Source organism: Dreissena polymorpha, chromosome 4 (genome assembly GCF_020536995.1).
Source record: "Dreissena polymorpha isolate Duluth1 chromosome 4, UMN_Dpol_1.0, whole genome shotgun sequence".
Classification (NCBI taxonomy): domain Eukaryota; kingdom Metazoa; phylum Mollusca; class Bivalvia; order Myida; family Dreissenidae; genus Dreissena; species Dreissena polymorpha.
This window is the reverse complement of record NC_068358.1, coordinates 142,876,835-142,899,694: the sequence shown is the minus strand read 5'-3', so window position 1 is coordinate 142,899,694 and position 22,860 is coordinate 142,876,835. Positions and strand designations below refer to the sequence as shown.

The window sequence follows — 22,860 nt, the reverse complement described above, 5'->3', positions numbered from 1 at the left end:
TTATCAACTCATGTTTGTGGTGTGGTGTAACATATTATTTCATAGCCGTCATTAATTAGGCCACTTTGTCCGGGCGTTACACGCGTGATGGGGATAGTGCATTGTTCGACATTTTTGACAAAACAGACGACTTCCGATAAAAAGAATAAAATGGTCGACTTGCTGTCATGGTTAAAAAAGTTTCCTTGTAAAAATATTTGGTGTACCTTTACAATTAACATTCGTGGAAGGGTTTTTAAAATAAAAAAGAGACACCTTTATGAGGCAATGTATTAAACATGAACTACATGCGGCTACCGTCCAGGACTAATTTTTACTCTTACCTCGACTATTTATGTCCGTCAATATTCTGCACGCTACCATCCAGGAATAGGTTTTACTCTTACCTCGACTATTAATGTCCGTCAATATACAGCACGCTACCGTCTAGGAATAGGTTTTACTCTTACCTCGACTGTTACTGTCGGTCAATTTACAGCACGTTACCGTCCAGGACTAGGTTTTACTCTTACCTCGACTGTTACTGTCGGTCAATATACAGCACGCTACCGTCCAGGACTAGGTTTTACTCTTACCTCGACTGTTACTGTCGGTCAATATACAGCACGCTACCGTCCAGGACTTGGATTAAATCTTACCTCGACTGTTACTGTCCGTCAATATACAGCACGCTACCGTCCATGGATAGGTTTTACTCTTACCTCGACTGTTAATGTCGATCAATATACAGCACGCTACCGTACAGGAATAGGTTTTACTCTTACCTCGACTCACTCTCGGTCAATATACAGCACGCCACCGCCCAGGACTAGGTTTTACGCTTACCTCGACTGTTACTGTCGGTCAATATACTGCACGCTACCGTCCAGGAATAGGATTTACTCTTACCTCGACTGTTACTGTCGGTCAATATACAGCACACTACCATCCAGGAATAGGTTTTACTCTTACCTCGTCTGTTAATGTCCGTCAATATACAGCACGCTACCGTCCAGGTATAGGTTTTACTCTTACCTCGACTGTTACTGTAGGTCAATATACAGCACGCTACCGTCCAGGACTAGGTTTTACTCTTACCTCGACTGTTACTGTCGGTCAATATACAGCACGCTACCGACCAGGACAAGGCTTAACTCTTACCTCGCCTGTTAATGTCGGTCAATATACACCTCGCTACCGTCCAGGAATAGGTTTTACTCTTACCTCGACTGTTACTGTCGGTCAATAAACAGCACGCTACCGTCCAGGAATAGGTTTTACTCTTACCTCGACTGTAACTGTCAGTCAATATACAGCACACTACCGTCCAGGAATAGGTTTTATTTTTACATCGAATGTTAATGTCCGTCAATATACAGCACGCTCCCGTCCAGGACTAGGTTTTACTCTTACCTCGACTGTTGATATCCGTAATATACAGCACGCTACCGTCCAGGACTAGGTTTTACTTTTACCTCGACTGTTTCTGTCAGTCAATATACAGCACGCTACCGTCAAGGAATAGGTTTTACTCTTACCTCGTCTGTTAATGTCGGCCAATATGCAGCACGCTACAGTCCAGGAATAGGGTTTACTCTTACCTCGACTGAAACTGTCGGTCATTATACAGCACGCTACCGTCCAGGAGTAGGTTTTACTCTTTCCTCGACTGTTAATGTCGGTCAGTATACAGCACGCTACCGTCCAGGACTAGGAATAACTCTTTCCTCGACTGTTAATGTCGGTCAATATACAGCACGCTACCGTCCAAGAATAGGTTTTACTCTTACCTGTGTCCTCGACTGTTCATGTCCGCAAATATACAGCACGCTACCGTCCAGGAATAGGTTTAACTCTTACTCGACTGTTAATATTCGTCAAAATCAGCACGCTACCGTCCAGGAATAGGTTTTACTCTTACCTCGACTGTTAATGTCCGTCAATATACTGCACGCTACCGTCAAGGAATAGGGTTTACTCTTACCTCGACTGTTACTGTCGGTCAATATACAGCACGCTACCGTCCAGGACTAGGGTTTACTCTTACCTCGACTGTTACTGTCGGTCAATATACATCACGCTACCGTCCAGGAGTATGTTTTACAGTAACTTTTACTCATACCTCGACTGTAACTGTCCTTCTATATAAAGCACGCTACCGTCCAGGAATAGATTTTACTCTTTCCTCGACTGTAATTGTCGGTCAATATACAGCACGCTACCGTCCAGGACTAGGTTTTACTGTTACCGCGACTGTTTATGTCAGTCAATATACAGCACGCTACCGTCCAGGAATAGGTGTTAATCTTACCTCGACTGTTACTATTGATCAATATACAGAACGCTACCGTCCAGGACAAGGTTTTACTCTAACCTCGACTGTTACTGTCGGTCAATAAACAGCACGCTACCGTCCAGGAATAGGTTTTACTCTTACCTCGACTGTTACTGTCAGTCAATATACAGCACGCTACCGTCCAGGAATAGGTTTTATTTTTACATCGAATGTTAATGTCCGTCAATATACAGCACGCTATATATAGTAAGTTAGTCAATATATAGTAAGTTACCGTTAAGGAATAGGTTTTACTCTTACCTCGACTGTTAATTTCGGATTATATACAGCACGCTAATGTCCAGGACTAGGATTTACTCTTACCTCGACTGTTAATGTCGGTCAATATACAGCACGAATCCGTTCAGGAATAGGTTTTACTCTTACCTCGCCTGTTAATGTCCGTCAATATACACCACGCTACCGTCCAGGACTAGGTTTTACTCTTACCTCGACTGTTACTGTCGGTCATTTTACAGCACGCTACCGTCCAGGAATAGGTTTTACTCTTACCTCGCCTGTTAATGTCGGTCAATATACAGCACGCTGCCGTCCAGGAATAGGTTTTACTCTTACCTCGACTGTTAATGTAGGTCAATATACAGCTCGCTACCGTCCAGGACTAGGTTTTACTCTTACCTCGACTGTTAATGTCCGTCAATATACAGCACGCTACTGTCCAGGACTACGTTTTACTCTTACCTCGACTGTTAATGTCGGTCAATATGCAGCACGCTACCTTCCATGAATAGGTTTTACTCTTACCTCGCCTGTTAATGTCGGTCAATATACAGCACACTATCGTCCAGGAATAGGTTTTACTCTTTCCTCGCCTGTTAATGTCGGTCAATATACAGCACGCTACCGTCCAGGAATAGGTTTTACTCTTACCTCGCCTGTTAATATAGGTCAATATACAGCTCGCTACCGTCCAGGAATAGGTTTTACTCTTACCTCGACTTTTAATGTCCGTCAATATACAGCACGCTACCGTCCAGGTCTAGGTTTTACTCTTACCTCGACTGTTACTGTCGGTCATTATACAGCACGCTACCATCTAGGACTAGGTTTTATTATTACCTCGCCTGTTAATATCGGTCAATATACAAGCACGCTGCCGTCCAGGACTAGGTTTTACTCTTACCTCGACTGTTAATATCCGTCAAAATCAGCACGCTACCGTCCAGGAATAGGTTTAACTCTTACCTCTGCTGTTAATGTCGGTCAATATGCAGCACGCTACCGTCCAGGACTAGGGTTTACTCTTACCTCGACTGTTACTGTCGGTCAATATACAGCACGCTACCGTCCAGGAATAGGTTTTACTCTTACCTCGACTGTTACTGTCAGTCAATATACAGCACGCTACCGTCCAGGAATAGGTTTTATTTTTACATCGAATGTTAATGTCCGTCAATATACAGCACGCTATATATAGTAAGTTAGTCAATATATAGTAAGTTACCGTTAAGGAATAGGTTTTACTCTTACCTCGACTGTTAATTTCGGATTATATACAGCACGCTAATGTCCAGGACTAGGATTTACTCTTACCTCGACTGTTAATGTCGGTCAATATACAGCACGAATCCGTTCAGGAATAGGTTTTACTCTTACCTCGCCTGTTAATGTCCGTCAATATACACCACGCTACCGTCCAGGACTAGGTTTTACTCTTACCTCGACTGTTACTGTCGGTCATTTTACAGCACGCTACCGTCCAGGAATAGGTTTTACTCTTACCTCGCCTGTTAATGTCGGTCAATATACAGCACGCTGCCGTCCAGGAATAGGTTTTACTCTTACCTCGACTGTTAATGTAGGTCAATATACAGCTCGCTACCGTCCAGGACTAGGTTTTACTCTTACCTCGACTGTTAATGTCCGTCAATATACAGCACGCTACTGTCCAGGACTAGGTTTTACTCTTACCTCGACTGTTAATGTCGGTCAATATGCAGCACGCTACCTTCCATGAATAGGTTTTACTCTTACCTCGCCTGTTAATGTCGGTCAATATACAGCACACTATCGTCCAGGAATGGGTTTTACTCTTTCCTCGCCTGTTAATGTCGGTCAATATACAGCACGCTACCGTCCAGGAATAGGTTTTACTCTTACCTCGCCTGTTAATATAGGTCAATATACAGCTCGCTACCGTCCAGGAATAGGTTTTACTCTTACCTCGACTTTTAATGTCCGTCAATATACAGCACGCTACCGTCCAGGTCTAGGTTTTACTCTTACCTCGACTGTTACTGTCGGTCATTATACAGCACGCTACCATCTAGGACTAGGTTTTATTATTACCTCGCCTGTTAATATCGGTCAATATACAAGCACGCTGCCGTCCAGGACTAGGTTTTACTCTTACCTCGACTGTTAATATCCGTCAAAATCAGCACGCTACCGTCCAGGAATAGGTTTTACTCTTACCTCTGCTGTTAATGTCGGTCAATATGCAGCACGCTACCGTCCAGGACTAGGGTTTACTCTTACCTCGACTGTTACTGTCGGTCAATATACAGCACGCTACCTTCCAGGAGTAGGTTTTACTTTAACCTCTACTGTAAATTTCCGTCAATATAAAGCACGCTTCCGTCCAGGAATAAATTTTACTGTTACCTCGACTGTAACTGTCAGTCAATATACAGCACGCTACCGTCCAGGACTAGGTTTTACTGTTACCTCCACTGTTAATGTCGGTCAATATACAGCACGCTACCGTCCAGGACAAGGTTTTACTCTAACCTCGACTGTTACTGTCGGTCAATATATAGTAAGTTAGTCAATATATAGTAAGCTACCGTTAAGTAATAGGTTTAACTCTTACCTCGACTGTTAATATCGGTTAATATACAGCACGCTACCGTCCAGGAATAGGTTTTTACTATTACCTCGACTGTTGTTGTTTTTGTTTTTAATCGAGTGCACCGGGATTGTCTCCCATATGGCCATCGCCCCTAGAAAGACTTGTTAGTTGGTTACGGGGGATAGTGCAAGATACAGGAGACACCCCGTTCCAGAGGTGACCCTGGGTCTTTTAGTGCCCGGTGTATAGCACCTAGTACACTGCACATCGGTTTAACGTCTCATGCGAAAGACGAGTTAGTAGGTTAGGTGCAGCGGGGGATCGAACCAGCGATCTCTGGATTGTGAAGCCAGTGTGTTACCACTAGACCACGGATCCGCTACTGTTACCTCGACTGTTTCTGTCGGTCAATATAAAGCACGCTGCCGTCCAGGAATAGGTTTTTACTCTTACCTCGACTGTTAATGTCGGTCAATATACAGCACGCTACCGTCCAGGAATAGGTTTTACTGTTACCTCGACTGTTAATGGCCGTCAATATACAGCACGCTTCCGTCCAGGAATAGGTTTAACTCTTGCCTCGACTGTTACTGTCGGTCAATATACAGTACGCTACCGTCCAGTAATAGGTTTTACTCTTACCTCGCCTTTTACTGTCGGTCAATAAACACCACGCTACCGTCCAGAATTAGGTTTTACTCTTACCTCGACTGTTATTGTCGGTCAATATACAGCATGTAATTTATAACTTTAACAACTATATTAAAAGCTTTATATAGGGGTATTATATCATATTCGGTGATAGCTCAAGTTTAGGAATAATTGATATATTTCATTTGAAAACAGCAAAAACAGGATACGTGTCGCATACATTTATTTGATACATGTTAACTTAGAAAATTCCGTTCTTGGTTACCACTGTAAATCTTCTAACAATGCATTCAATTTAAGCTACCGGGGTTGAAAAAATGTTGATAATGGAATAATAATACACACGCATGCGGTGTATGGGCAGACAACAAAAGCCCACAAAGATATATATTACGTGACGTTTTACAAATCTACATATGCAGCATTAAGATACTATTTAACCGAATGTGCGTAAATCACTCGTATGTCTATTTCAAATGAAGAAAATGTGACAAAAGTCTATAAATTTCTACGCCATTAGAATACATTCCAAACAAGGAATTGCAACGTAAAAAAATCGTGATATGCTGTGAGAATTAATTTAACGAACACGTAGTCCTTGAAAAGACTCCTTAACGTAGTAAATACCACACTGAAACGGTATTTGTTTCCCCAATTCTGATGGGGATTCCGTTATCTGGTGTCATCTATCCACGGATTTGCTGGCTTCAATTGATACACCGACCCCCATTGTGGATCCTATTGTCTGGCATAATGTACGGGTCTATATACCTATCGGGGCTCCATTGTTCACTTTCAGCTTGTTCAAATGTTAAGTAAATTTGCCCTTTAATTGGATATCTATCAAATCGAAAGCTTACGCTGGCTCAGCATTCGGACTAATTTTATCTCAGTTCATGTTCTTGTTTAACTCAGGGGTTCCACTGGTTTATATCAGGTATTTGTTATCGTAGACGTTCGTATATATCACACACACATGGCCATTTCGTGCAATACACACAGAAATATCTTAACTCGAATACTTATGGCCGCAAATGACTTGTATTTGCAGGTTAACCTATCTTTTTTATGCATGTGGTTTCTATACGTATGTCGTCTTAATGAACAAATCTTTATTCGTTGGCTGAATGATATTCTCAACCATAATATATAAAAAAAAAATTTTGACAACTCTCATTGGTTTTCTTGATATTTTTTATTGCGAAATTACAGTTAAACTACATACACTGTGTAATTTACTTCTGCCAAAAATTACACTGTTGGCGTTGGATTGCAAATACAGATGTCAGCTGCAGATAACTTTTTGTTAAAGTTTGTGTCGATACATCATCTTACACTTACATACCTACACTAATGTGCTAATGAGGATATGGGGCGAGTATACATTGAAGTTAAGAAAACAAGTGCACATATCCTTATATTGTAGTGTCATTATTTAATGCGAGTTCAAAAAGGGCAAGTAACCAAACGCAACTCCGACGTCTACATATGCAAATGGTATATTGCATTGGATTCGATCGATCCTTTAACAAAAATTGTCATATTTTTTCGCCTTTTGTTTATATCTTTTCTCAAGATTTGAATAAAAACTATGCAAATGTTACCTGTATGTAATTGTTTTAGTAAAGCTCTCTGCTACGCACAAATGTAAGCTTTTATTTTGAGAATTGAGCGACACTCCTGACTAGAATTGAAAAGATTCTGTGCACTTCTCCTCAGCATCCATGCAAAGTTTATTCAATTAGCAGTTTACCATAACCACTGACTTCAGTAAAAAAAATGCATCAGTCGATGTCTTTTCCTAAACAAGTCTTGTTTTCTTTCAATGGCATTATTAATGGTATTTTACACATGAAAATATATCGTTCTCACTATGGTCATGCATTGGTGAATCACGTTTTGGAAAGAAACTGTTGTCCTTAACGTTTGACTATTTCCACTATTCAGATTTTGCATTTATAAGCTTTATGTGCTTTAACTTTAGCTCTAAAGATGATTGTTTAAAGACGGGGTGTGGCTTATACTTTTTTTTTCAATGTGACTCGGAAAGAAACTGTTCTAGGGCGTTGATTAGCATGTTAACTGAAATTTCCTCGAACCTTATTAACCCGTATTCTCTTTTACCGCAGTTTCCATTGAATGTTGATGCCACTAAGTTTAATATTATTTAAACTTCAACGTTTTAGAAATGAATTGGGGGTACAGTGTGAGGTTTAGGCGCCCATCAACGGGTATTAAAACTTCCATGCTACGCTTTCCAATGGCCCGTCTAAGGCGCTGATCCCTTTCTTATTCATTGGTGTTATCTTTTGTCTTGTGGTTTGTCATGTTTTCCAATATTTGTCCTTTTGTTCACTTTCCTCAAATAGAAGACTTTTGATTTATGATAAGAATAATCATCTGCTGATGCAACCGGAGTTCTTCTTTGTTTATTTAACATTTAACTCTTTTAGTGCTGGAACCGAATTTTGAAGGCCTTTGCAAACAGATTGGATCCAGATGAGACGCCACAGAACGTGGCGTCTCATCAGGATCCAAACTGTTTGCTATTCTGATAGTATTTCGAAAAAAAAATTGGAAGAAAATGCTAATTTTAGAAATTTAGCAGACGACAAATTAGCAGACGACAAATTTCCCAGCATGCAAAGGGTTAAGTACGTACGAGTCAACGTGTACCACGTGTCAAAGCTTCTATAGGCTGTGTACATAGTTATACGTGGCGACGAACATTTGACACCATGGCACGGTGTGTTTACTGTTTATCACAACTGCGCATGCCTTATGGCTTATATGACAGCAGTGCGTGAAAAAAGCTAGCCGCCTGTCCGGTTATCAGTACGAGTGCTCTCCCAACTGAAATAACATATACAATGCATGCAATTAAGCTGAAAACTCTAAGTGCATACAGTGTATTCGGTAACAATAAACTAATATTGATCGTATGATAGTTTTTTACGTAACATCTTATGGCGTTCTCATTCAGAACATTTTGTTTGTTTATGAAATTACATGTGTACGTGTCAGATTGCAGTAAAACAAGAAAATTAACACATTTTTCGTGATAGATGATTTATTTCGAAACGTAAACAGATTAACAAGAATATTTCGATAACATGAGATACAGAACAAACAATGGCGATACAACCGATAATCAATATCTTTCGCCTTTCAAAAAAAGTATTTTTTAATTAAGACAGGTAACATATTAGTAAATAGCACAGTGTATGAGCAAGTCAAAAAGCAAAAGTCTATTATTTACATGCCAATTCTAGTATCTTTTCCTGACAATTAACACCTGATTATTGTATAATAAAACACTTTACTTCTTTCAATATGAACTTAATTAATATACCTTTATTTACGCATGTTTTGTTGAATTAACTAAAACACACTGTAATAATAACTTATGTAAAAAGCAGCATTAATACTGGTCAACAATTATTTGCACCCGTGCATAGCAAACGCTTATAAGATCAATAATAAAAAAAAACAAAAACTTATATAAATCTTAAAACCAACATTTAACAGAAGGCATTTCAAAATTACACATTTAAGGGTGCTAGTTAAGTATATTGGAAAATAGAATTCAAATCACTGAACATTAAAATAAACTGTTGAATAATTTACCATTTAGTTATTTTCTACAGAATCAAAGATGTGCTTAGTATGGTAAATAAAGTCATGAATTTTTTTAACTAGTTTCGACGTAAACTCCAATAAATTCTAAAAAAAAGAGAATGTATGCCTATATTAATGATATTTTAATATATTTTAAGTCAGCCACGTCACACTCGGTGTACGAGTCACTTCGTTGAGGGCTAGATACTTAAAAACTTCACACCTCTCTATTGTAGTGATGTATATATAATTTCTAACATACTTCAACAAAACTTATTAAAAAAAAATCAAAGATGCATAAACCTGCGGGATAATGAATGAATTATTCTATTATACGTATATATCGTATTATAATATTTTAGTACTAATGAGGTCACCTGTTATGTTAACTAACACAAATTGCAACAACAAACAATTATATGATACGTTTACATTATATCGGCGAGCAAAACGGAAGCATAATAAAATACACGTAATGATGATAAATATATATTTACTACCGACCATATACTAAGGACACCTGCATTTACCTAAACATATTTTTTAACTTCTGAAATACGCTGTCTTTAAAGGGCATGCTATCATCTGTTATTGTAAAATACTGAATTACAAAAATATAAAAATGTCTAATTATAGTGCTTAGCATGTGTCCCAACAATCGCTTCACATCTATGTACCAGAAATAAACATGTGAACTATATTGGAAAAAAATACTATATAATAGAACGCAAATAAGGAAGATGTTATTTACATACAAATATTGTCTCAACAGTTTTGATCAATTATTAGATATTTTCTCAACATTTATAACTTTTCGATAGGATTACAAGCTTCATTTCATTTGTTTTTATATGTACTTAATGTAAAGCAAAATAACATATTAATAAAAAAATATTTAAGCAGTTCAATAATTCAGTTTCAACATATCTAGTATTTTAATGATTGATGGAGATCTATCTTGCCTCTTAAAAATAAAATGTGTGAGATTCCATTGGAAAGGGCGATAGAATATCTGTGTTCCTACAGCGTTCGATGCATTTATCGGCGTCTATTACTTCCAAATTGTACGTTTCTTTAAGCAATCGTTTAGCGAAATCATTCAAGTATTTAAGCACTCAAAAAGAGCAAGTACACATTTATAGAAGCTAAATTTCTGTGTAAACATTTATAAGCAATTGGAAGAGATAATGAGAATGGAACAGTCACTCACATAACACTCGGTCGAGAAATACTTTGATAATGTAGTTTTAATTGCAGTTGGCTCTATTTACGAAGTCTATTTCAGTCTACTTATACCACTAACGAAGAGCGGGTATAGTATGAAAGGCCCGATGTTCACCAACTTTAAACGGTGCTTCTTGGGTTAAATTTAGACGTAAACTATTATAAAGAAAGTTACCTTAGTTTGCGTTTAATTATTAAATGCAAAAGGCGAAAATGTCTTATTCTCTGTGCTGTTCTTTCAGTTGACAGTTTTTTTTAATGGTTTTGTTGAGAAAAAATCGACGTTTGTTTTGTAACTATTTTATCAAATTACGAATGAAAGGTAATTTCATTCGATGTATATCAGATTACCACAAGATACTTTGTAAGAAAAAATATTGAAAATAAATAATAAGAATCGCCAAATTGCATTAATTTCATATGATTTCAAAAATTAGGTTGCGTTATACTGATATCAGAACAGCCTGAATTAATTAACCGATGCCAGAGGCTTGATGATAGAAATTATATGAGCCGTTCTCTGTGAAAAGGGGGTTAACTGCATGTGCGTAAAGTGTCGTCCCAGATTAGCCTGTGCAGTCCGCACATGCTAATAAGGGACCACACTTTCTGCTTTTATGATATTTCTGTTTAAAGAAAGTCTCTAATTAGCAAAAATTCAGTTTAGGCGGAAAATTTCGGCTCTGATTAGCCTGTGCGGACTGCATAGGTCTGGGACGACACTTTACGCACATGCATTAAACCCTCTTTTCACAAAGCACGGCTCATATGTTTCTTTCGTGTTTCATTTAAAACTGTCATAATCAAGTGAATATGTTTGGCGGCTTTAATTTCTTTCAAGCGTAAAAACATTAAAAAAGTTTCTGTGACGTTAATTAAGTAATTTCGAACGAATAAAATAGAAGTACATCAACAATTAACACACATGCGTTTACGAAGTATAACAAATCAAATAAATAGTAAAAACAAATAAATAAGATGGAGTAAATATACTATAAATTAGCAAGCAAGTACAAAAATGTCAACTAAAGTAACAAGATCACCAACAAATTATGCTACTTCAAAAGTTGCAAGTGAACTTATTAAACATAAAAATTGTAGAACGTGTTCAAAACTTATAATACGCTTCTTAATTAATTAATGTTTTTCTTTTTATTTATATATAATTAGTTTTTCCTAACAATAAGACATCGTGTTTAGAGAGGCAAAATAATTACAGAAGAATTATCTGAAACAAATAACTATGTTAGTTTTGTAAAATGAAGCCAATGTTCATTCGGCATTTGTTTCATTATGGTCACTTAATAACTGAAATGTGATAAATATTTTATTAATTTTTTAATATTTTTATATCGATAAAAGACAACTTGTCCATATTCCAAATTTTACTGTTCTAATTGCTACATTCGCCGAACGATATGGGCCTTGGGCCTGTCCTTTACAACATTTGCTTTAATTAATGCTTGATGACACTTTATTTTTTGCATTAACGTTTAACGTGTTCATCTAATGTTGAAACGTCTTCACAAAGTTAGTAGCACAAAATTCTTGTTATGCTTCCGTTCTGGATAGCTTGTACTGTGCAGCTTCGCAATATCTTTTAATAGCAAAACCATGCATGATTAAACATAGTCATAACGTAGATATCACTTTATCCCATAAAATTAAACAAAATTCTTTGAGTTTTGCAGTCACTGCGAATTCTAATCATTTTTTAAAACAAAAAGTTATTATTTTCTAATAAATTTCCAATTCAAATGGTTCCACTTGATTTCTTTCGTTGGCCTCGTGTTTCTTTTTGCAGCACATGATTATGGTGCAGATGACTCCAACCACCGTTCCTCCTGCCGCCGCCGCCGCCACCAGCAGTATCCAGTTCACAGTCTCCTTCTCTTTCTCGCGTTTTGCTTCAACAGGTTTCGTCGCATCCGTCGCCACTGAGAGGGTTTGCGCTTGCGTTGTCATTAGTTGTACGGCCGTTGTGAGTTTGGGAAGTGCGGAGGTAGTTGTTGATGTTAAGGTTTGCGTCTTTGCTGTTTGAGGTTTTGTTGTTGGTGTTGTGAGCAGGGTTGTTGTCGGTTTTGGTGTTGTGGTCGTAGTTGTCGTTGTCGTAGTTGTCGTTGTCGATGTCGAGGTTGTCGTGGTGATAACGTGCACGGTAATTGACATCTCATCAGACGCTGTTTTGTTGTAAGCCATTACTTTCCAATCGCCATAGTCACTCATCGTTACTCCGTTCACTATAAGAGTTCCATTCTGTGTCACTTCATACGCTCCTTCCGATGTGTTTCGACCGTTATACTCATGTCCATCCGGTCTCGTCCACTTGATTTCCGGTACAGGATCACCGTCGTACTCGCAGGAGATTGATAGTGGCTGATTGATGTCAACGGAATATATGGTTTGCTCGCAGCGCAGAACCTTTGGAGGAATACAGAGAAAGTCTTTGTCGGGAACATTAACAAAGGAAGCGTAGCGCAACTTCTGTGGACCATTACAAACTACCGAACTCGAATCAAGTGCGCTGTGTACAAAGTGACTAGGCATTTCTCGCAACCATGACAACAAACAGTTACATTGCAGAGGGTTTTCTGCCAAATGAACCTGTGTCATCGTTAATAACTTCGGTTTCCACTGTACAGGAACGGTTTGCAGTTGATTTGATGAAAGATCCAGTGATTCCAAGCTGGCCAGATTTACAATGAGGTTTTCCGGAACGGTTTTGATGTTGTTTGAATATAGTTTAAGAACACGTAGTGACTCAAGACTGTCGAAGAAGGTTGCCTTCAGCGTTTGAAGGTTCATGTCGCCCATAACAAGAACGGTTATGTTGGGAATGTGTTCGAACACAGTCTCGTCAAATGTGCAGTGTTTGTTTCCTGATAGATCCAATTCTCTTAAATTCAGTATACCAGAGAAGGTAGCGGCGGAAAGACTCTGCAGCTCATTGTCAGAGAGAACCAGTGTTTTCAAACCAGGCATTTCCGCGAACGCTTCGTCTTCGAGTGACCGGATCTGACTCCACGATATCGCTAAACTGGTTACAGCAGAGGCTCCTTGGAAATCATTCCTGCCTATCCTCGGGATGTTGTTCAAGTTCTTAGCGTCTCCCGTGATGGATAAATACTTGATTGGCGTTGCACCAAAACTTTGTAACGAAGGGATTGAGGTTAATCCAAGGCTATCACAAATTGCCGCGTTTTCACGAGCCATATTCGCCTTTGTCTTACAGGTCTGCGCTTTGACGAAGCAAACCTGTTGAAATATCAACAGAACTATCAATACATTATACCTCATTTTAATGTTGGTTACCTAAACTGAGTGTTGTTTTTCTAGACTTAAACAAGCAATGTTACACTGATACTCGTACTTGTATTTCGTATGATACACAATATACTTTTATATGTAATTTTGTAACGTTCTATCCTATTTTTTTCTCATAATACGTCGGAACGATTTCACAGACGGATTAATAATTAAGGCGGAAAGTTCAGCCAAACTTTTAAATGTATGTTTCGATAACTGAATTCGTCACGTGGTTTGTCAATCACAGCTGATAAAGATACGATGAGGCGGGGCGTTTGAAGGCAGCAAATTATCGTCGAGTTAAGAAACACCGCTATAGAATAACTTCTTGTATACCTTCTTACTTCTTACCTGTAGCAGCAAGTGCCTTTGATCGAAGTGTGCGTTCATGATAACATTAAATGTGTATCATATTTGGAATAAAACTTAAAGTACCGATAAAATAAAATAAAAAAAATAAATATTTTATTGATAACTGCTGTGTTTAAGGTATACTTTTTTAGCATAGTGTATCAATTATATACAGCAAGAAGATATGAGGCACACACATAAATAATGTGTACATATTAAACGCGACTTATAAATAACGTAGTCGTCAAGCGTTGCTTTCATTATAATGATCTTTATATCTAAAGCCTCGCACTTGTGTTGTTATGAAGTCATTACCCATTATTTTCTATTACACATATAAAAGTATTACAAAAAAAAACAACGCAAATATAACAACGGTACACTACTTTTATGTCTTTATTTTCTGTATTCAAATACATGTAGTTCATTTCATATTTGCTTATCCCTTTAGAAGTACATCTAGATGTGATGTTTGTCGATTATAAATGCGTACATCGTACGAGTTTCTCTTGTTGAGCTTTCTCGGACGATATGTCTGTACTTTTAACTTCATGCAAAATAAAACTACATTGTATCTCAGTGAAACTATTATAATTATGAAATATATTATTATGACGGAATGCAGTATAGTATGCTTAAAAAAAACTCACAATGTAAGAATATTATGGGAACCGAACGCAAACTTCCTGTTTTATATGCTGTTGTTTTGAAATCGTTTGCAAAAACTGTAAAAATCAAACTCAAAGATTCTAAATATATGGAACAGTAATTTAAAAACCAATAGCACTAAACAGCAACTAAATTGCGGAAAAAAAGGTATGAAGTGAAATTAGCACCCATGGAGCCACGTCCATAGGCAACTATAATGTAAGCAGGATATGACACATATAGATTGATTCAAATTGTTTTTTGTCGTAAGAATTGTTTTTCAGTTCCTTTAGTGTTGCCATTCACAGATCGTTGAGTAGCGTAACAGAGATTGTGTAATGATCCGTATTTAAGATCAAGTATCTTGCGTCTGCAACTTAATGTTGCCACTTTTTTTACTCATTTCGATAATTAAAGTTAACATGATTATCTAAGCTCGAACAGAATACTTATCTTTCATTGGTTAAGCCGGGTCATTTGAAATTTTCAGGTCAGAAGCGTTTCCGGTCCAGTTAACAACGCCATTCGTCGAAAGTAAATATTAAATACACATCATGGTAATAAACGTAAGGGAGTCATTAAATACAGGAGATTTAGTTACCCTGCACCACACCACACACCGCCGTGTAACTACTGTTATTTAATAGGTACATGGTCATTGAAACTACGCGACGTGTTTCAAATAATGTTGTAAGAAGCTCGTAATGTCTTTCGCGACAATGTTCACGATAACAATCTCTTTTCGAGTAGTCTCTGAAATTACTTACAGCCTCAAACACATTTTATCCAGAAAGTTTGTGAAAAAAGTTGCAGTATTTTCCATTTAAATATTTATGCAGAAAAAGCAATGCAAAAGTGCGACATATTTTGACGTCCATGATAATACAGGTAGTTAAATTGCACCGAACAACCACTTACAATTATCACCATGTTCATTATATTTTCCAATTTGTATCGTATTCAATCCGTGTTCACCCGACCAACTGTGGATTTCTGAATAGCACGCATGTATTCTTCATTTTATTTACAGGTATCCTCCCCTAAACAATCAGATAATTTATGAAAGGTAAAATACTTATCACGTTTATCATTTAAATTATTACACTTGAATATATTATTTGACCAAACGTCTCGACTAATACATGTACATGCAATACAAATTTTCGTCTATCATTTCAAGCAATTTACCACCGATTGCGAAAATTCGAATACATTTATGTAAGCTAAACATCCATTCATTTTAGAATAAGCCGATATAAGTAATTTGACCCAACATATTGAAGGATTAGTCCTGGTAAATTAATTTCCGATTGTGGCAATGTTTTTCAAAAGTGTCAAAACAAAAAATGGCAGTTGTATTTAAGTCAAATAAAGAATTGTGTCAACCCCTGTATCTTTTTTGGAGCGGTTACGTTATGTGACAAAGATTAATTTCTTATTTTCCTTAAACTCATGAGTGCGTTTGTAGATCAAATCGTGTCAAAGTTTGTTCTTGATACCTTATATGTTTGTTCTATTTGGACATAATAGCCGGTTTATATGGCACTCCATAGGTAAAAATAAGACAAAGATGTTTGATACCACGAACAGGCAACGCATGGTACGAAATTTTTAAGGGAATATAAACTATTTACTAAGCAGTATGAAGGAATCGGGTTTAAGATTGACCTCAGGGCACATTTATTGTCCCCTACCGATGAAACCGGAGGGGAATTATGGTTTGCGCTCTGTCTGTCTGTCTGTCAGTCTGTCTGTCTGTCAGCCTGTCCGTCACACTTTTTCTGGATCCTGCGATAACTTTAAAAGTTCTTCATATTTTTCATGAAACTTGAAACATGGATAGATTGCAATATGAAGATTATGCACGTCATTTCATTTTGTTCCTACGTCAAGAATTCTGGTTGCTATGGCAACAAATTTTTTTTCCTGACAATCGTGGAGTTTCACCTGTAGGGGACAAAATTGCTTGGCAATCTCTTGTTGTTAATGATCTGTTGATCAATTTCAAGATTTTAAGCCATATTGATCAGCAGTTCACATATTAGTATTATCTCCTCGTGAATGAAAATGAATCTGAATATAAGTATAACAGATCAGGGACCTATACAAACAAGTTTGTATAGGTCCCTGAACAGATGAACACACGAAGGCAAACCGGAAGTATAACCTAGAATACAATTTCTCACGATTTTTAGGATTATGAGCTGTAGTGACACTATGAAGGTCGAAATGCTTAATACTGGTCTGTACGAACCCAGGTACGTACACGTTGTTCCGAAAACTTTATTTTCTAAGTATTGAAGATAATTTTAATGAGTTAACGTCATAGAACGATAAGCAAGTGCATATTTGAACGGACGCAGTTTTTTAAGATAACAAAATTCCATCAAATGTACATTCTTACAACTACAGCATTTTTGGAATAGTCTTAAATATTGGTAAAAGTAAGAAAACAGTGGTGAAAAAATTGCCATGCCCGGGTATATGTGACCTCTTAGTGTCTTATGCTTTTCGCAACGACTTCCCCACCAAAGGTTTCTTACTAACAACTTCATTCAAATGCTGTTTAAGTGATACAAGCAAATTCCAAATTGTCGATGAAATTCGATTAATATCTCTCCGATTTAGATTGATGATCATAAATTAACGAACCGATCGTTTGACCATATTTCTTAGTCAGTAGTGTTAATTTGTCTGTTTCAACATAATGTTTACATTTTATTATGCAATAGTTTTTTTTAATATATATTTTTTTAAAGTGGACACACGTTCCTTTAAGCTAAAAGTTGCAAAAAAGTATTGCTCCGTTTCAGTATTCTTTGTTCTTTTATATTTGTGCATATTTGATTTTGGATCTGTAAATGTAACTGTACTTTCTCAAATTCCACATGTATATAGAAACGTGATGGAAAGGAATAACTAAATGATGTTTAAATTCGTTATCCCTCATGTTACGAACGTACGGAACAAACTACTGTCCTTGATTAGTCACACATGGCACTATAAAATCATATCTTGTACGCATTTTTGAAAAAAGTGGATAGAATCGTCATTTTTGAAATTGATGGATTATTTTGTTCGTCATTATTTAAAACTATACGTTTTATTTTCATAAGCTATAAGATAAGATATTTACGGTTTACATGTTACCGTTATCATAATTTAGATCAATTTTACACAAAATTTTATATAACCTTCGTCTTAATATTTATCTGAATAGTAGTTCGAGCATCTTAATGTTAGATATACATGTATATTTAACACATTACCGTTATCGTCATTTATATCAATTTTACACTAAATTGCACATTGCCTTCGTCTTAATCATTTAAGACGTTGGAAAAATAATAACACGAGAGTTGCTGGCATTGTGAATCGCCCCAGCTTAATAGTAGTTTGAGCATCTTAATGTTAGACATATATTTCACATATAGCTTGTTTCGGTTGCCAGGAGGTGTTCTTATTGGCCGACAAGTGCTTCTACCATCCATGTCCCGCACGCCGCTGACGCATTGGTCATGTACTCTATATATAAGATGCAGGGCAGTCTTTGGAGACAATTGCGTTCAAAGACCGTTATTTTGCGTTCTGTGTCAGCGTGGAGCTTCAAGGTCTCGCTGCCGCACTCTAGTATAGAGAATACGAGGGACTTTAAGGGCATGCACTTGGCGGGGAAGCTGGTGGGGCTGCTTGTCAACAACCTGCTCGGTCTGGCTATAACTGCGGTCGCCACGAAAATTCTTTGTCGGACCTCAGCGGTAGCTGGTCACTTCTTCCAGCTTCTCACAGTACATGGTGATTTCTGAATTGGTGTGTTCGTGCTGTTCACTTTGATCTTCAACTTCTCCGTGATGACATCCATCCCGTTTGCTCATGCTATTTCACAGAATTTGCCTGTCAGGTCTTGGAGTTCACTGCTGGTGTCAACCATGAGGTGAATGTCATCAGCGAGTCTCAAGTTGGAGATGGGTTTGCAATCGATGGAGATGTAGGTGTGGTCGTCTTGGAGGGTCTCCGCTAGTATCTTCTAAAGAAAAAGCCTAAACAGGACGGAAGAGAGCAAACATTCCTGACGTACACCCATTTATGTTCCGAAGAAGTCAACCATCTGTCCATTGAGAAGCACTGCACTGCTGGCGTTTCCGTAGAGTGATGTTGGATGATTTACACCAGCCCTTCTTCAATTTTCTCAGAACCTTCCATAGGCCATCATGTTACACGACGTCGAAATCTTTCTTGAAATTGATAAAGTTGTTGAAGAGCTCACGTTTTGTTATACGTGGTTCTCAATTATGCAGATAAGAATTATGCCACTATGCTTAGGCATGCTCTTGATCCAACCTGCTCTTTCGGCGACATTTTCTCGGCCGTATCTTTCAATCGGTTTAGAATGATGCGTAGCATGGCTTTGATGGGATGGCTGATTAGGCTGATGGAGTGATGGTGTGGTAAATATTGCACCGCTTTAAGTTGCCCTTCTTTAATGGAGGGATGTGCCAGAGACTGGGTCAACTCATTGGGCCACTTCTTTTCACCTCCGATCTTATGAGATAGTGCCGTCTTTGCTGCTGTAGTTGCATCAACTCAGTGCTTAATCAGCATTTAGACAGCGCACTGCCTCCTTCACCTCTGCATTCGGTTTGGACTGACTTCCGTCGTCCGTTCCTAGTCTGGGAACGTTTTGAAGGAGAATATGGTCTGGTTGAAGCTGTTGGTTAAAGAGGTCGCTGCAGTATTGTGTGCACCTAATCCGGACTCCGAATTACTCCAAGAGCACAACCTCGATTGAAATCATGACTGTATTTTCTTTTATTATGTATGGATTAGTATTTGTTCAACCAGTTACAACAATTATATGGCAATACAAACGTTTTATCGCTCAGACATCACCTTTATAATTACGGGGTACACTTCTATATTTAGGTGTGTAATTATATTAAGTGTTTACATATTACTTATTCCGGTGTATCCATGGACAGACAGAATATTCTTCTTGACTTAAATCTACACTGTGATTATATTATCTTAATTTAAAGACAGTGTTTGGCATATTTGAAAACAGAAAAAAATAATCGAAAACTCGACGTTGCACGTTATCAAGAACGCGTGAACTGCATACTTAAACGATCGAAGGTTCAGACAAATTTTCTCTTTATTTAACAGCACTTCCCCTAAATGGGCCAAACGAAATAAAACCGGTTGCAAGATTTTTCAATGAACGCAACTAATAAAGAAAATATCTAAATACAACCAATTTTATTGGATATGTCATTTGGGTCACAAATTAAACAACTGCACAATGTGCTTCGGAAAAGTTCATGCTTTTCATTCGCATTGGCTTGAAATATTGTTATATTTTAATGAATATATTATTTTGTCAGATATACTACTTATAATTTTAATCAAGTATATTTCAGAAAAAGAACCGCGTACAGCTATAGATAGTGTCAACAAGTTAAACTTTGCAACTTAATTATTGCGAAAATTGATATTATAAGTATGCATTAAAGAAACAAAACAACAGCAACAACAACAACAACACAACAACAACAACAAAAACAGTAATAGTCATCTAAATAATAACGGGAACCCCAGTGCATTTTCTTAGAAAATAATATGTGTACGCCATGTGTCTCAATTGCATGTTTGACTTCCTTAAGTATGAAACTGTTTAACAAATAGCACAATATTGCAAGTGTGTCCTTTAATATTGCAAATTGTCATAACATAACGTTGTTTAAAATCATGAACACTTGCTTTTGAATTATTTTAGTATTTTTATAAAGTATATAATATAAATATGAAATAATTAATTATGTTCAATCATTATATCTTTGTATAATATTTATTATTTATCTAAATGTAGCTAGATAGTGATATTAAATTTGTTGTTGTTAAGTATTTGTTGCAAACCGCACACACACACGTGAATGAAGCTACACATAATGAGATAAAAAATTATACGTGTAAGCATTAAAAAAACTGCATGCTTTAATAAATGGTCTCTGCACAATAAAAGGTTAAAGGTGCGGTTTAAAGTCTTCTTCGATACGCATCTACAGCCGACTTCGACATTAACCCCCCCTATCACTGGGATTTAAGTCGTCCGTTTACATATGGTGCAGTATGCAGCCACGGCGCATTAACTTATTTCCCTCACAGGTACCCATTTCTGGGCGGAGAGAAGCAAGCGTGGGATTAATTTTTTGCTCAGAAAAATCCAGTGCCCTTAGAGGGATTCGAACCAGGGACCTTCCAATCCCCAGACCAGCATCTTACCACTAGACCACTGTCCCCACAATTGCTAAAAGCACATGTAATTAAAGCCGTTCCATTTGTAATTAATGTTTCAATATTTATGAAATATAAACGCCATTGTTCGGAGTACTTAAAAATAGTGATTAGAATCGGTTCCCCAAAACGGAGTCGATTAATCGGGGGCCATAATCAGCGTTTAATCGATTAATCAGCTTTTTTAACAAAAAAATAAGTTGTTAATATTTAACCATTGTTTTTGTTGATTTTAACATTATTTTATTATATTTTATAAAAAAAACACTTTATCATGACTATTCCTTATGTGTTTTGTGATTTAATAATGAATACATGCTTAAAAATCTTGCTTTGTGTTTGCAATATTGTGGCTGCAATGTTACGTACTGTGTGAAAAAGGCGTTTATAATGTTATTAATTAGTTAAATTCATATTGGCTTTGTTATTGAGCTGAAGACAGCCGTATTTGCATGAGGCCGCAGGCTCAATAACAAAGCCAATATGCATTCAACTAATTTATGACAATTTTATTAATACACTTTATATTATTCAGCAAGAAAAGCTTGAATTTCACTTGCGAATTACAAATTTACAGTTTTTTTGTTATTTAATTAAGAATGAAATTTTGAAAAATAGGAAAATTTCTGTTCTATACAACTTATTGTTGAACAGTAACAATAGCATTTAAACTAAGTATATGACGAAAGATGATTCCTAGACATTACATGATGCAGTAACACAATTTGACAGGTCGCGAAATTATGTAAAATTTACCTGAATAACCATGATAACATTTCTGGGCCTTGAATCATTAAATGGGGGAAGAGTGTACTAAAAAGTAAGGTCACTTCCAACAGCCTTGCTGTTGGGCCAGCTCTTTAGCGACGTGTTTAAAGTGTCTGACTACCACTGTGGAGGTGGTAGGTTCAATCCCCGGCCTGAGGTCAGTATTTTCACATTAGTTGTTTTTGATACAACTCAGAAAGACAATAAGGATTGAAAACTTACTTATTGCCATTATGAATTGCATTTGTAATGTGTAAATCCTTTATGATTTCGAATTAACTTTGCTGTCTGCGTTCGTTGTACTTGTACTTGTAGCTCATTGAAAACATTGAAAGTTATTTATGTACGCTGAAATATTGAACCTTACTGTTGTGGATACACTGCACTATTGTTATTGTCAAAAATGGAGCTGAATATGTTAGGGGCTGAGTGCTTAAAGTTTATTTTTAAAGATTTAAACTTTTGCACACACAAAAATATATATCGAATGATCCGCGCGGTAAAAAAAATCGATAACTTTTCGTCTGCTCTAAATTTTCATCGTCATCGTAACGTCAGCAGCAATTCGTCGATGACGCGTCGACGATCTGATTAATCAACTCACCACTACTTAAAAATATGTTTACGAGGACATGTCAACTCAGTAAATGGAAATAAATATGTGACTTGAAATTTGCAAGAAAAACGAGTGTCTTCTAGCTGAAAATGTTTTTTTTCTTCTCCTGTATAAATGCGAATACATAATAAACTACTGATACATTTACAACTAAGAACAATTTAAATGAGTATGACTACACATACATTTTAAACATATTTGTTAATCGCGTTAGTAAAACAACACATTGAATAACGGTAATGAAACACGTGATAATTTTTT

General features: G+C 37.1%; 1 protein-coding gene across 1 annotated transcript; it reads right to left on the bottom strand.

Annotated features, from left to right (window-relative positions):
* Positions 1-8,858: 8,858 nt before the first annotated feature.
* LOC127880316 (leucine-rich repeat and fibronectin type-III domain-containing protein 5-like) lies at positions 8,859-14,074 on the bottom strand. Its single transcript, XM_052427689.1, has one exon. It carries the CDS (start codon positions 13,914-13,916, stop codon positions 12,357-12,359), a length of 1,560 nt encoding a protein of 519 aa, XP_052283649.1. The 5' UTR covers positions 13,917-14,074; the 3' UTR covers positions 8,859-12,356.
* Between the last annotated feature and the right edge of the window lie 8,786 nt (positions 14,075-22,860).